This window comes from Rissa tridactyla, chromosome 2, assembly GCF_028500815.1.
Source record: "Rissa tridactyla isolate bRisTri1 chromosome 2, bRisTri1.patW.cur.20221130, whole genome shotgun sequence".
In the NCBI taxonomy this organism is placed as follows: domain Eukaryota; kingdom Metazoa; phylum Chordata; class Aves; order Charadriiformes; family Laridae; genus Rissa; species Rissa tridactyla.
This window is the reverse complement of record NC_071467.1, coordinates 88,772,800-88,786,209: the sequence shown is the minus strand read 5'-3', so window position 1 is coordinate 88,786,209 and position 13,410 is coordinate 88,772,800. Positions and strand designations below refer to the sequence as shown.

General features: G+C 38.6%; 1 protein-coding gene across 5 annotated transcripts in view; it reads left to right on the top strand.

The window, feature by feature from the left end:
• DROSHA (drosha ribonuclease III) overlaps positions 1-13,410 on the top strand; it is a 70,764-nt gene that overhangs the window by 33,789 nt on the left and 23,565 nt on the right. For 4 of the 5 annotated variants that reach the window (XR_008464663.1, XM_054189809.1, XM_054189810.1 and 1 more), the window contains 6 exons: positions 839-938; positions 3,920-4,027; positions 7,806-7,913; positions 10,358-10,496; positions 11,159-11,219; positions 13,340-13,399. Coding sequence is in view for 4 of the 5 variants with exons in the window: in XM_054189809.1 (XP_054045784.1) it covers positions 839-938; positions 3,920-4,027; positions 7,806-7,913; positions 10,358-10,496; positions 11,159-11,219; positions 13,340-13,399 (576 nt within the window). In the remaining variant the exon portion in view is untranslated. The remainder of the gene's footprint in view (positions 1-838; positions 939-3,919; positions 4,028-7,805; positions 7,914-10,357; positions 10,497-11,158; positions 11,220-13,339; positions 13,400-13,410) is intronic. The other variant, XM_054189811.1, reaches the window with a different exon arrangement.

Sequence of the window (13,410 nt, the reverse complement as noted above, 5' to 3'; positions counted from 1 at the left end):
AGGAGACCTGGGTCCTGCCCTGAGTTTTGCTGTTCACCCCACACTGCACACTAATCCCTCCTCTCTGCTGCCATGTCCACCCCATTGGAACATCTGCAGAGACCCCTCACCTCTCTTGGAAAATGCTTTGAGGTTTTTTCTGGAGCAAAAAGATGCTTGTCAACAATCTGTGTGTATGTGGGTGCGTTATTAGCAGCCGGTGTGTTCATAAGCACAAATGGTGAGAGCCTTTTGTTGTATTGGTGTAGTTTAACCCCAGCTGGCAACCGGGACCATGCAGATGCTCACTCGCTCTCCCCAGCTGGGATGGGGAAGAGAATCAGAAGAGTAAAAGTGAGGGAACTCGTGGGTTGAGATAAAGACAGTTTATTAAGTAAAGCAAAAGCTGTGCACACAAGCAAAGCAAAACAAGGAATTCATTCACTACTTCCCGTTGGCAGGCAGGTGCTCAGCCATCTCCAGGAAAGCAGGGCTCCATCATGCATAATGGTTACTTGGGAGGACAAATGGCATAACTCTGAAAGTCCCCGCTTTCCTCCTTCTTCCCCCAGCTTTATATACTGCACATGATGCCATATGGTATGGAATACCCCTTTGGTCAGTTGGGGTCAGCTGTCCCAGCTGTGTCCCCTCCCAACTTCTGTGTACCCCCAGCCTGCTCACTGGTGGGGTGGTGTGAGGAGCAGAAAAGGCCTTGACTGCTTAGCAGCCACTGAAAACATTAGTGCGCTATCAAAAGTAGCACGATACCAGCTGCTAATAAAAAAGTTAGCTGTATCCCAACTGAAACTGCAACATGTGTCGACCAAAATATTTGTTTTCTGTTTTTGTCCTTTAGGTACCAAAAGCTGTGGAAGAGTTATGTGAAGCTGCGTCACCTGCTGGCTAATAGTCCCAAAGTCAAACAGGCTGATAAACAGAAATTATCACAAAGAGAGGTATGCTGGGCCTTCCTATGACTGGTAATTGTGCACGGTAATTCAGGATGGAATAGAGCCATATGACCACCCTGTTTATGGAAACAATAGGAAGACTTCACAAAAGATTTTTCTTTTAAGACTGTTAACACTGATTTTATTTTTATCTTTGCTTGTTAGTGGATGTGGTTTTTTTCCTTTTTTCAGTTGTCAAACTTCTGCAACTTTTTTCCCTATTACAGAAGTTATCATTATAGAACCATAACTTCTTTATAGATTTTGCCATTAATGGTTTCAAGAATTAGCTAGAGAAGGACTTTCAATTTCAGAATCCAATTTTAACTGGCTCATAATTTTAAACATTTCTCTTCTGAGATAAAAACTGCCATACTTGTGCATGGTTTTAAACAGTAATTTATTGGGCAGTCTTAGTGACATTCGTTAAGATGTTTGAGTCAAAATCATCTGGTTGTTGTTATTTTCAGCAATCTTTAATGATAAATGAGATATTTGTTGGATTTTTGTCTTTTCTCTCTTTTTTCCCCTGACGTGATGAGAAATAAACATTTCGTAAGTGCAGATGCTCAACCAATTGGGAATTAAAATCAGAAAAATAAAGTCAGCTAAATATAGACTAAAGCAGCCTGCTCTCAGGTATCTGTTTTTTTTAAGATCTTGGACTGAAGCTTTGAATTTGGCTGGTGCGTGTCTACCAGGCAATCTTAATTGGACAACTTAGGTAAAGAATACATAGAGGAGAAATTAATTTCTTTGGTACTGGATGGAATTTAATTAAGTGGTGGTGTATTTTTATTTATTGATTAGAAACCCTAATGATTCCTAGAATCGTAGAATATCCGGGGCTGGAAAAGGACCCATGAGGATCATTGATTTCAATTCCTGAGTCTTCCCTGTAGCTTTGGTTGCAGTAAATGTTTGATATATTTGCCATTGCTTTTGATTTTTATTATTATGCAAAGCACAGTATGCTGTATGCAGAGCAAGAGTCTTAGTTGATATTTTATTTATGCTGATATTAAATAAGCCTTTAGCGTACTTACATGTAAAATGGAAAAAACCCCAATGTTACTTAACTGTGTCACAGTAGTAAGAAAAAAAAATTTTGTCCCTATAGGACATTTTGTTTGCCACAGCTTTCTACACTCAGAGCAAGCAGAAGGGGAGACCATTGTTTTATGGGCATCTTTTCATTAGGGACTAATGGACAACTTATTTGTAAAATTGCAGTGGATTGGATGTAGGGGAGTGATTATGTTTTGCTTCAAAAGATAAAATGCTCCTTTGGTATTTATCACTTCCTCTGTGGCGTGCTGATTTTTGTTTCTAGAGTGTATTATCTAGGATAATGGGTTTCTCAAGTAGTTGTCTGCCATCAGAGAGGCGTATGGAGCTTTATGTGAGGATAACCTATGCATTTTGGCAGTGGAGATGTCAATAACTTAGAAGGAGCTGTAGGGCTGCACCTGACTGGTACGTGGGCTTTTGAAGATTATGAATCATATATTGTGAGTAAGACTGGAGCGCTTCTGAGCCGGTCGGCCTGAAAGCACAGCTAGGTCTAGCAAACACTCTAGCACCAGTCTCAGAAAACACCCAATGACGCAGCCTTGAAATGCGAATTTTTGACAATGTACAAGGAGTGCAGTGATAGAAGCATCTCTGTTCCCTCTGCCATCGGTCATTTACTACGATGAGATTGTATGATGTTATTATTTGTGACAAGGTCATGCCTGGGGGCTTTAGTCCTCTAATCTAACTTGGTGCGCTTACAGCAGGTGCATAAATTGGGACCTGAAGGCTCACTTTGAAGTCAGTGGAGAGAGAAATGCATTTTTTTAAGCCATTTATCCCCCTTCGCTGAATATAAAAGGAGCCAGGGCTAACTAGGCTCCTACCCTAGGTGCCTTTATATTGAGGTTTCTGAGGTTTGATGAATCCACATCTGGATAGATGTGCCCCTTGGAGCCACTCTCTGGGTCTCTGTAGAGCAGAAGACAGAGCCCGTTCCTGCCCAGAGATGCTCACAGGCTTCAGACTGGAAGCTGGGAAGAGGCAGCTTTGAGTGACTGCCCTGTAGTGAAAAGGAGAAGGAGAGGGAGGATGGGTTGCAGCTTTGAAAAGTTTCATGTTCTGAAGAAGGAAGAGCACTGAGGGAGTCTCTACCATTAGCGCATGCGGTCTGGGAAGCTTGCGTATCCCGGAAGCTTTGCAGTATTGGAACCAGGAGATCCTGATCCAGGGGTGTTTTATTTTAGCTGAGTTTCTTTCATTCCATTTTTACAGAAAATACTTTCTTTTAATGATTCTGTCAGAATCTTTTAACGATTCTATCTCTTCATAGTTTCTAGAGACAAATAAACTGTTCAGACAACACCAAGCAGCCAGTGGTCAAGGCAAATTAGACATTTTTAAAAACTTTTTTTAGTTGAAATAATACTGGTAGATTTCATCATGAGTTCCAGGACTAGCGAATGCTGACACGTTTCCCAGACTAGGAGTACTGACAGTGATGAACAGGAACTATTATAAAGTAGCTGAGATCACAAAACAAAGTCTTTCTTTTGCTTAGACTGTTACACTCCTACTGAATGCTTCAAGCCAGGAGTACTCATGGAGAATGCTTCAATGTTTTGCTGTTTTGCACGCAGGGGTAAAGAAGGTGCTTTCACTATAAGGACCTTAACTTGCTTATTTATGTATCATCTTGGATGTATCAGTTTGGCTGGTTTGTTCTTTGATTTGCAGTAAAAAAAAATCCAGTCGCCTCTGGTCTCTTCTCAGTCTACTAAAATCCTCTGTCTACATTCTACTCCAGCACATCCACCACAGTCTTCAGCTGGCAGTTACAACATTTGGACTAGTCTTAGAAACTGCTCGTGAAAGCTAACTTTAAACGTGTATTGTGAACGTGCTGACGTGTGCATTGATACTGCTTTGTTGTACAAAGTTCCTCACAGGAGTTCCGCTGTCTCCTTGTCTAGGAAGCACTGCAGAAAATTCGTCAGAAGAACACAATGAGACGCGAAGTGACTGTTGAGTTGAGTAGCCAGGGATTCTGGAAAACAGGGATACGCTCTGACGTCTGCCAGGTGACTAAACCGCAGAGATATCTGATGTATTTTCTTTCTTGATAGCTGCCATTTACCTCTTGCAAGGGTTTGCTGTGATTGAAGGCAGATGAAAATGAATATGTTTGCCTCAGTAAGACCTTTTGCTTTAGGTGACCATTCTAGTGTCCTGTCCACCTCCTCCACACACAAAAAAAGTTATTTCAATTTTTTAGTTTTCTTGCCACTGGTTGAGAGGGGTTAGGAATGGTCAGCTTGAGGCTGGAGGTTAGCTGAATGTTGAGTCTGGTGTGGAGCTCCAAGAGCTTCTTCATCCATCAGTTGGGTTGGTTATAGATACTTTTATTTTCATATATTTTTCTATTTAGATATTTTTTTAAAAAAACAATTTCACAGTGAACCATGAAGAAATACCTTTTTACTTGAAAGAAAAGAAAGAAAAAAACCCACCACAGCTAACTTTTGGATGAAAACAGGTGACCCTCAGTAGGAAGGTCTCTTTCAGATACTCTGTTTCATACGCATGACATCTCCAAGGTACAGATCTCTGCCAGATCCTATCCTGAAGCAGTTGACAGCCACCAGCTTTGTGACATGATTAAAAAAGTGCAATTTCTATATAATACTGTATTTGTAAAATTCAAGTAGTTAGACAAATAAATACACTAGAGGCATACTTGCATCATTGTTTTAGCTGTTGTTTTGGAGATCTTATTTAAGAATTAAATGCTTACAATTTAATACTAACTTAACAGTACAAAGTATAAATTCTGGGGGTTGCTAAGCAAAGATATAGGTAGAAATCCTGTTGTTATTTTAGAAATCTGGTAAGGCCAAAGGGGGAAATTCTAATGGGAGAGGAATGCGAATAACTAAAATTGCTTTTCTTCTGTCTGAGACCTTTCTTGTGATTCTACTATTGCTTCTGAAGTCGAAGAAAGAGAATAGTGGAATAGTATCTTCTCACATAGCTGAGGAAAACTACAGCCCTTTTCTAATTTTTTGTTGTGAACTGTATCTGTTTTTACAGGTTAAGTAAACAGAGTAAATTTCTAATTTAGGAGCTTTGAGGCAGTTCTGTGTTATTCATAATATCTTCGGTGATTCATCTCTTAATGTCTTCTTTGATATTTCTATTTTGTTTTGTTGTTGAAGGACACCAAAACACCAAAGAATGATGAAAGTAAAGCTATTTCACGTTTTTGTGCCCATCTGCAGCTGTAACATCTAAATCAGCCAGTTCTGGTATGAAGGTCCTTTGATTTGATTTCTTTGAGAGGCCAAGAGTAGGCAAACTATGTCTGTAAAATGAAAGATTACTGCTGTTGCTACATGCTTTTTCCCAGATTAAAGAAGACTAAAACTAAATACACATAAATCAACTCTGTGAGCAGAGCTAAAGTGCAGCGATTTAAAATTAATGCTTTTAAAAGCATTGCCGTTTAGAAGATTGAAACTCTTTTAAGTCACTCTGATAGCTTATAGTTGCTCTAAGTTCCACGTAGCATTAATGGCACTCGTCTTTGCAGTGTCAGAAATGAACTGCTTGGAAGGGGAGGAAAAAGGGCGAGTGAAATATTCCAAAAATTGAAAATGGTTGTGTTCTGCCCGGCTCTCTTGAAGTTATCCAGAAGATGAAGTGCACTGCTTGGCCACTAAACTGGGCAGCACTCGCTATGCAGTCTGGCAGGATGGGGCCATGCTGTGAAGATACCACCCCCCCACACACACCTTTCCCCCCATCATTGCCTGTATTGTTGCTGGTGTGCCCTCAGCAGCTGCATTAAGTGTTCAGGGTGAGGAGAGAAATGATCTATTTCAAAATATTTCAGCTCACCAGGTTCTTCTTAGTAGCTTCAGGTCAGGAGCGTTTGTCAGCTTGGGGGATGGTGGCGATAGCTGGGGGCATCTGAGAGAGTCACTGCTTTGCCACGTTAGCTGCAGCAAGAAAAGAACATGCAGCATAGTTTAAATCACTTTTTTAAAAAAAAAAAAAAAAAAAGTTACTCACATGTTTATAACCAGGTGCAAGTACCAAGGTTATGGGGTAGCTCCTATAGCCATATGATTTCGGGAGACTTTTTTTAATCACTAGTCATTCTTTAGCCTAATGCAATTTTTAAAGCAGATATTTTATTTTCTTATAAAGAGATAAATAAATAAAACATCAGAAACATCAAATAGCTATAATCCAGTATGATACACATTAATTGAATTAATCAAGTGTTTAGTGCCACGGAAGCAGCACTTTGTCAATATAACTGCAGGAGTCAAATAAAAGACCTTCTGTGTGCTCCCAGGGAGATGTCAATTCCTTGTTCACTGCACTACAACCGATAAAAATCTAAAACTTTCTATTTCAGTCCTCAAACTTAGGGCCACATGTATTGGTTCCTAAGTATAAAGAATATTAAATCTTGCTTGAGGGACTCTTTCTGCCCAGTGACCTGTGCAGTGGAACACGCAGGCAGGGAAGCAGAGTTGGCCTGTGAAGCAATGAAGCAAGTTTGGGGGATTTTTTTGGTAATTAATTCCTTCGATGAAGGAAGACATAGGAAACACACCTGTGCAGTTTATATGGAGATAAGAGGGTTGTTCCCCTAGTTTGTAAATTATCCAAAGAAAATTCTAAATGAGTGATATGGGAACAAAATAAAATTTCACTTACACTTACTCAGTTTGCTTGGAGTGGTTTTTCATTTTTCTGACATTCATAGAACCAAAAAGTCTTTTTCTTGCTGTTAAGTAATTACTTCCATCATTACCTTCCAGCTCTGTGTTCAGCTTTCAAAAATTTCAGTCTTTTACTTAAAGTATTGCCATCGGTTATTCTTAACTTCTCAATCTTGTAACATTCGCCAATTTGTATTGTCTGGTGTTCCTTCTTTAGTAACATGCAGAACTCCGTAACATCATTTATTCCATAAATTATACTTCATCTGCTTTGTATGCTTTTTTTCCTTGCCTCTCTCCACACTACCATACTGATAAACTGTACTACTTGCTTGTTTCAACCCAGATCCATCCAAAGTCAGTCAGTAATATTAGTGTAAAATTCCTGCTTTAAAGCACTGAAAGAGCAAGAGTTTCATTGCCGCAACATACAATTAGTTAATTTTTTATTGAAATTTTCCTCAACAGGAAAACATCATCTGTTTCCTAGATGATCAAACAGCAACCTTTATGATATTTTTTAGCACATTAACCAGGAAACGCCAGACTACAGCATTTCAAAAAGCCCTTACTTCTTCCTTAGAAGGAAATGAAGCAAGGCACTAACAACTGTGCATGAAAATCAAGTAGCTACTGTTGTTTGGTGAAAGCTGGCTAATGTGGTATTAAGTGCTTCTTCCCTAATGGTATGAGGCAGCAGAGGGAAATGGTCTGTCTTCCTCTTTGGTACCAACCTAAAACTGCAGGGTGTTAAAAGAGAGGGTACAAACACATAGCATTGTATTCAGTCGTAGCTTATTGAAACTTGATGCTGCTGGTGACCAGACTTTTTTTTTATTCATTCAAAATACTTAAGTAGAAGACTGGTTTTCTGTATTTATTTATTTATTCTGGGTGGGGCTGTGTCCCCACTGTGATTATGCAGATGGACAAATGTGATTTAATTAAGTCCTCTGCTGGTGAGGGTTGGGAAACCATTATTTATTTATTTGTTTTCCTCATTTAAACCAAAACAATAAAGCTCAAGTGTGGTGACAAAGGGGAAATGTTTGTATTTATAGCTTAGTCAACTGAGTACTCTGTACACTGAAGTTGAATGCCTTTCCTTACTGTAATTGTGTTTTAGCATGCAATGATGCTTCCTGTCCTCACCCACCACGTCCGCTACCATCAGTGTTTGATGCATTTGGACAAACTGATAGGCTACACTTTTCGAGATAGGTGCTTGCTGCAGGTAAGACGTGCAAAAAATAAACTACTTGCTCATTTGCCTTCCTAATATTATTGAGTTTATCCATAATGCTGCCTGATGTACAAACTTGAGAAACGCACTGTGTTGCCGCAGCTTGAAAGTGCTTGATTATTTGCAGTGCAAATCTTTCAAAAGTTTTAGTCATCCCAAGAGATTTCTAAGGAGAGACATTGACTGTGCATGTAGGCATACACCCACATTTGCTCCAGTGGTGGGCCTGGATTTGCTTGTAATATGTAGATAGACAAAAATATGCTTACTGAAAAGACGGTTGGGTACCTTACTCATTATTTCCTTACAAGTTCTTTTTTTAGATATTTATGAAGTATATGACGTTATTCTGCAGATAAGCCTTGATTCTTCTTGATATGCCTTGATTCTTCATTTTGTAGTCTGTTGTTCCTAAAAGTAATAACTTAAGTGTTGCCTTTTTATTTTTCATTTATAGCTAGTGCAAAGAAATTTCCAAACTTGTGTTCAGCTCTCGATTTCTATAAGTACAAGATGAAACTTTTGCATTTACAAAGAAAGGCAGGAACTAGAGAGGAGAATGGGTTTTAAATACATCTGTATTGTATGAGCAGTTGTTTACGTAAGTGAATGTTTGGAATTGATCCAGCTCCAGAAGGCTAACTCTTGGTATGGTGGCCCCTTTCCCCTTATGTTTCTTCTGAAGTTATTGAAGGGAAATGGAGACTTCTGTTCAGGATCTCCCCTTGAAGTAAGCAGCCCCTCTCTCCCCTGACTGGAGCTGAGAAAGGTGAATTTTCTCTAAGTTCAAAAAATGCAGTTTCTGTATATGAATGGAGATTTTACTCCCAAACTACTTTAAGCAGAGGCTTATAGAGAAATCTTTTCTCAGAGCTTCTCAGTTTTCTAGAAGTTGGTTTCCAGGGCTGGTCCTACTGAAAGTTACAGTAAACATTGAGCATCTTGTAGGATTTTGTTGCTCACAGGCTGCCTTTTTATTTTTATCTTTCATATTAAAACTGTCATGGAAATCCTCAAAGTGTTGAGACCAAACATACAAACTAAAAAGCAAATTTCAATTGAAAAGGGGAGAAAGCATAAAAACAAGTGTCAGTACTAGTCAAATTAATGTTTAGTTATAACAAAAATACTTTTAAATGCTTGATCCCTATGCATATTTGTTTAAAACCTACAGATTTTTTCCAGAAGAGAAAGACCTTTTAAAAATGTATATAGCACCAGTCACCTAGACATAGGCAATTTTAGATGTATATTTCACATTGTTTTTTACCTGTTTCATCGTGATGTATTCTTTTTCAAGCGTGGACCGGGCAAGAAAGATTATGCTAATTTAACTATTCAAAGAACTTGTAATGTGTCATCAAGTTCAGATGGAGCAGAAGCTGAGAGTGGGCAATTATGACAAACAATATTAGTGAGGACTTAAAAAGGACCTGGAGAAAGTTCTTATTGTTGATTAAATATAATTGTAATCTCTAAAGTAAACTTCTTGAAGTCTTGTGTTTAGAAAGCCACAGCCAATGTTTCAGTGAACTGCCGGAATATCTTTGCTCACAGCCTGCAGCACCAGTCCTGCAAGTGTTTCAGAAATAACTTTCTGCAGCTTGAATTTGCCAGTGTATCTCTTGTCTTATATATAAGGTGTGCGTTCACATACGTTTATACATGCAATATATTTTAGGTGTGTACATGTAAAGAAAGAGAAAATCCATGAATTTGCAGGATGGAGTCATAAAAGCTAGCTGTAGTTCTATTTTCTGCTGCCACTTTTGTAGTGGTGGTGTCGGCAGCAGAGAGTAAGCTTTTAATAATGCTAGATGACAGAAATGTAAAAGACCATTGCTCTTCACTTGCGATTGAAGAGTAGCCCTGAATATAGTCATGAGAAAGAGAGTTCTTTGAATAACCGTGCTAGAGGTAACATACTTGGGTTTTGTTGTTTGGGTTTTTTTTGGTAGGAAAGTTTTATAGATATTTAAATAACCTAAATCAAATATGTGAATGGTTGAGAAGCTCTTCTAGTTGTTCATATTTTTAATCTGAATATTTATGCTGCAATGTGAGGGTTAATGTATGTTGAAATAAGCAAGTGTATTGAAATCAGGTCAGCAAAGCTGGTAAGGAAAACTCTTAGTGCAAACTGACAGTTCATGCTTTTTCTCTTCTAAACTAATTTTTCTTGAAAGAAAAAAAAAACTGTTGAAAGTTAATTAGTTAAACAGATAATTGAGCATAAACGTTGCTTCTTTCTGACATCTGAAACGCTACATCCTACATTTAAATTGCTGGAACCAAGCTAGTAATTGACAAAATCACTTTGTAGCCTTTCTTCAAACTTAAAAATAACAATTACTAGCTACCAGTGTAAGATATTTTTTTCTTACATTTGCAAAAATACAACTAAAACTTTTTTTTCTGTGTGTGCTACATTATAGCTTGCCATGACTCATCCAAGCCATCACTTAAACTTTGGAATGAACCCGGATCATGCTAGAAATTCCTTATCCAACTGTGGGATTCGACAGCCAAAGTACGGAGATAGAAAAGTTCACCATATGCACATGAGAAAAAAAGGTATGCTGTTACATTACTACCATTTTTCTCTCACCTCACAATCAAAAAAAATCCTTTCGTGCATTATTTTGTTGGCCATTGTTATTCTGAGAGATCCCTTCAGTGGAAGATTTCAATGGTTATACACAGGCACCACTGGGATCTTTCTAAAAGGCTGGATTTTGCAAATTAGTCAACAAGTAAATTGAGAAAAAGCAAGGATAATAAGTGCGAGGGTGTATTTTCTTTGATTTTTGGCAAGTATTGTTTTCTTAATTTGCTGCTCAACATGGTGAGCAAACTGGAGGGTATTTTTTAAAATGTCTTGTTAATGTGAAAATGTGGTCTGTCTGCTGCAGAATATTTTTTACCCCTTCAAAGTGTATTCAATGGTAATGAAGTAGATTATTTATTGTTTATGTAATGTTTGGAATGTCTTTTTCATGCAAGGATGGTATTTTTTTTTGGTCCTCTGGACACTGAAATACAGTGGTTTTGTAATGGGATCACGGTCAGTTAGAGAACATCTGTATGGATTATAGTTGCTGTAAGTATAGCCTGTAAGTAACAGGGTGATCTTGTGTATAGCAATTACAAAGTAAAATTTTGAGTAATTATTTTCTAATCCTATTCAAATTGAATTAATCATTGTTTATTTAATAGCGCATTGTTTATGTTTCTAGGGATAAACACCCTGATAAATATTATGTCCCGTTTGGGACAGGATGATCCAGCTCCTTCCAGGTAATGAAAATAGTTGTTTGCAAGTAGCGAAACTGTTGCAGAGGGAAATGTTTAATAGAAACAGCCAACTTATTGTCAGCGGCAGCTTTGGCAAATAGTTGAAATGAAAGGTCATTTTGAATTGACTTTTATATTGTGAAGATATGCTGAACCTCCATTAGCAGTGACATAGTAAGTGTTTGGTCATGCCTGCAGAAAACCCCTGAGGAAGGTATTAACAGATAATTCTATGATTTTTTTTTTTTTTTTTTTTATCCTTGCAATGAGGAGGACTAAAAGGCTACCTTTTTGGTTTCTGCAGAATGAAAAATATGATTTGTTGTTATTGTTATCATTGCTATAAATTGGATTCTCCATCACATTTCCTCACAGTAGGAGTAGGCATGGCACCTTGTTAACGTGTGTCATACTGAATGGGGGCTTCACTGATTTACTGGTCCAATTTAAAGACGTATGCAAAAACAGCTGAGGACAAAATGCTGAACCATTAGTGTTTGTTGTGGTTTAGCCTCAGACAGCAACAAAGAACCACGTGCCGCTTGCTCGGGCCTTCCCGATACGGGAAGAATCGGAAGAAAAAGGCAAAACTCTTGGGTTGAGACAAAGGCAGTTTAACAGAACAGCAAAGGGAACAAGAAAACAACCACAATAACACGGATAGAGGAATGTACAAACACGATTACAGAACTGCTGCTCCCTGACTGGACCCGGGACGCCCCTGCCTGATCCAAGCAGTGATTTCCCTCTCCCAGCAGCTCAGGGTGGGCATGGCTCACAGGGCATGGAATACCTGTGCCCTGGGGAGAATTAACCCTATCCCCACTGGAACCAGGACAGCGTTGTAGTGTAATAGTCTGACCACTAAGAATTCTGTGCAAATAGATAATATTTAAGATGCGGTTTGTAGCAACAGCCACCATATTTAGCCAAATGAATTAACAAAGTTCATAGGGCTAATGCACGAAACAGTTGTATGTGAAATCTCCTAAATACATGAAGTAGAAGGCAGAGTGGTTTTTTACTTAGCTAGTGCTATAACTGGGTCTTTCAAGAGTCCTCATTTTGGAGAAAGCTTGGGAATGGGAGAAGTTGAATTCTGAATAAACTACTGTTGCAGTGTTCCCCAAATGCTGTTTCAGCTAGACCGTGTCCTTTTCTTTGACAGTCAGCTTCAAGCTGCTTATTTCAGCTCTCTTAAGATAACATGAGGTAAGGCTAAATAGCATTAATTCTCACAAAATAACACACAAATATAAAATCCCACTTCTGAGAGATCTGTGTTTTCCACTATGTTGCTGCACAGAGGAGAGTTGTAGTATTGCTCGCTCTTTATTGTTTTGCACAGCAGAGGTACTGGAATTCCTTCTGCCCATAACAAAGGCCTGCTATTTCAGAATTTAGATGAACTATATAATTGTTGGGGAAGTGCAAATGACAATAAAAGCTGAGTTTGGAGGAAGCAAAACTTTCTGCAAAACAAAGGAAAATCAGGAGCAGTGACGTAAAAAAAGGAAAACACAGGGAATATAAGGTTCTACTAGCTTAATGGCATCTTTGAATGCATCTTCTCGTACAGCCATTTTTTCTTTTGAGCTCAAAGGAAGATACAGAAAATAGAGCGTTTAAAGATGCTATGAAAAATGAAAGTGCTTACTCCCTTGTAGCTTTGCCATACCACCAAAGCTGTTGTAGAGCCATCACACCCTGCGGGTGTCGATGTTAATTACCTACACTTTTATGTATTAACTGATCGTAATTACCTAGTTGCATGCACAAGACTGAAGACAGGCAGTTTGTTTCAGTCACCTAGTGCCCTCTGATGGATGCAAAAACCCAGCCTCAGTAGGTCGTTGCACAGTGCCAATCGACGAGTTTCCTTTCTCCATTTCTTAAGCTCTGACAAATTTAAAAGGTGGTAGTGCGAGTCCTGATTTTCAAGTCATGTAGTTGTTATTCTGTTTTGTAAAGGGTTGTTATCCAGAGAGGGTGGGGGAGGCTGCAAGAATGTCTGTTCATGGCTGATGAGCAATCAACTCTGATTTGTTCTGTTTTAATTGTATTGTGTAAATAACCAGCATGTGTTACTTAGCTGATAGTAAACCTTAAAATGCCTTTTTCAGGATTAACCACAACGAGCGTTTAGAATTTCTGGGAGATGCTGTGGTGGAGTTCTTAACGAGGTAAATGGGGA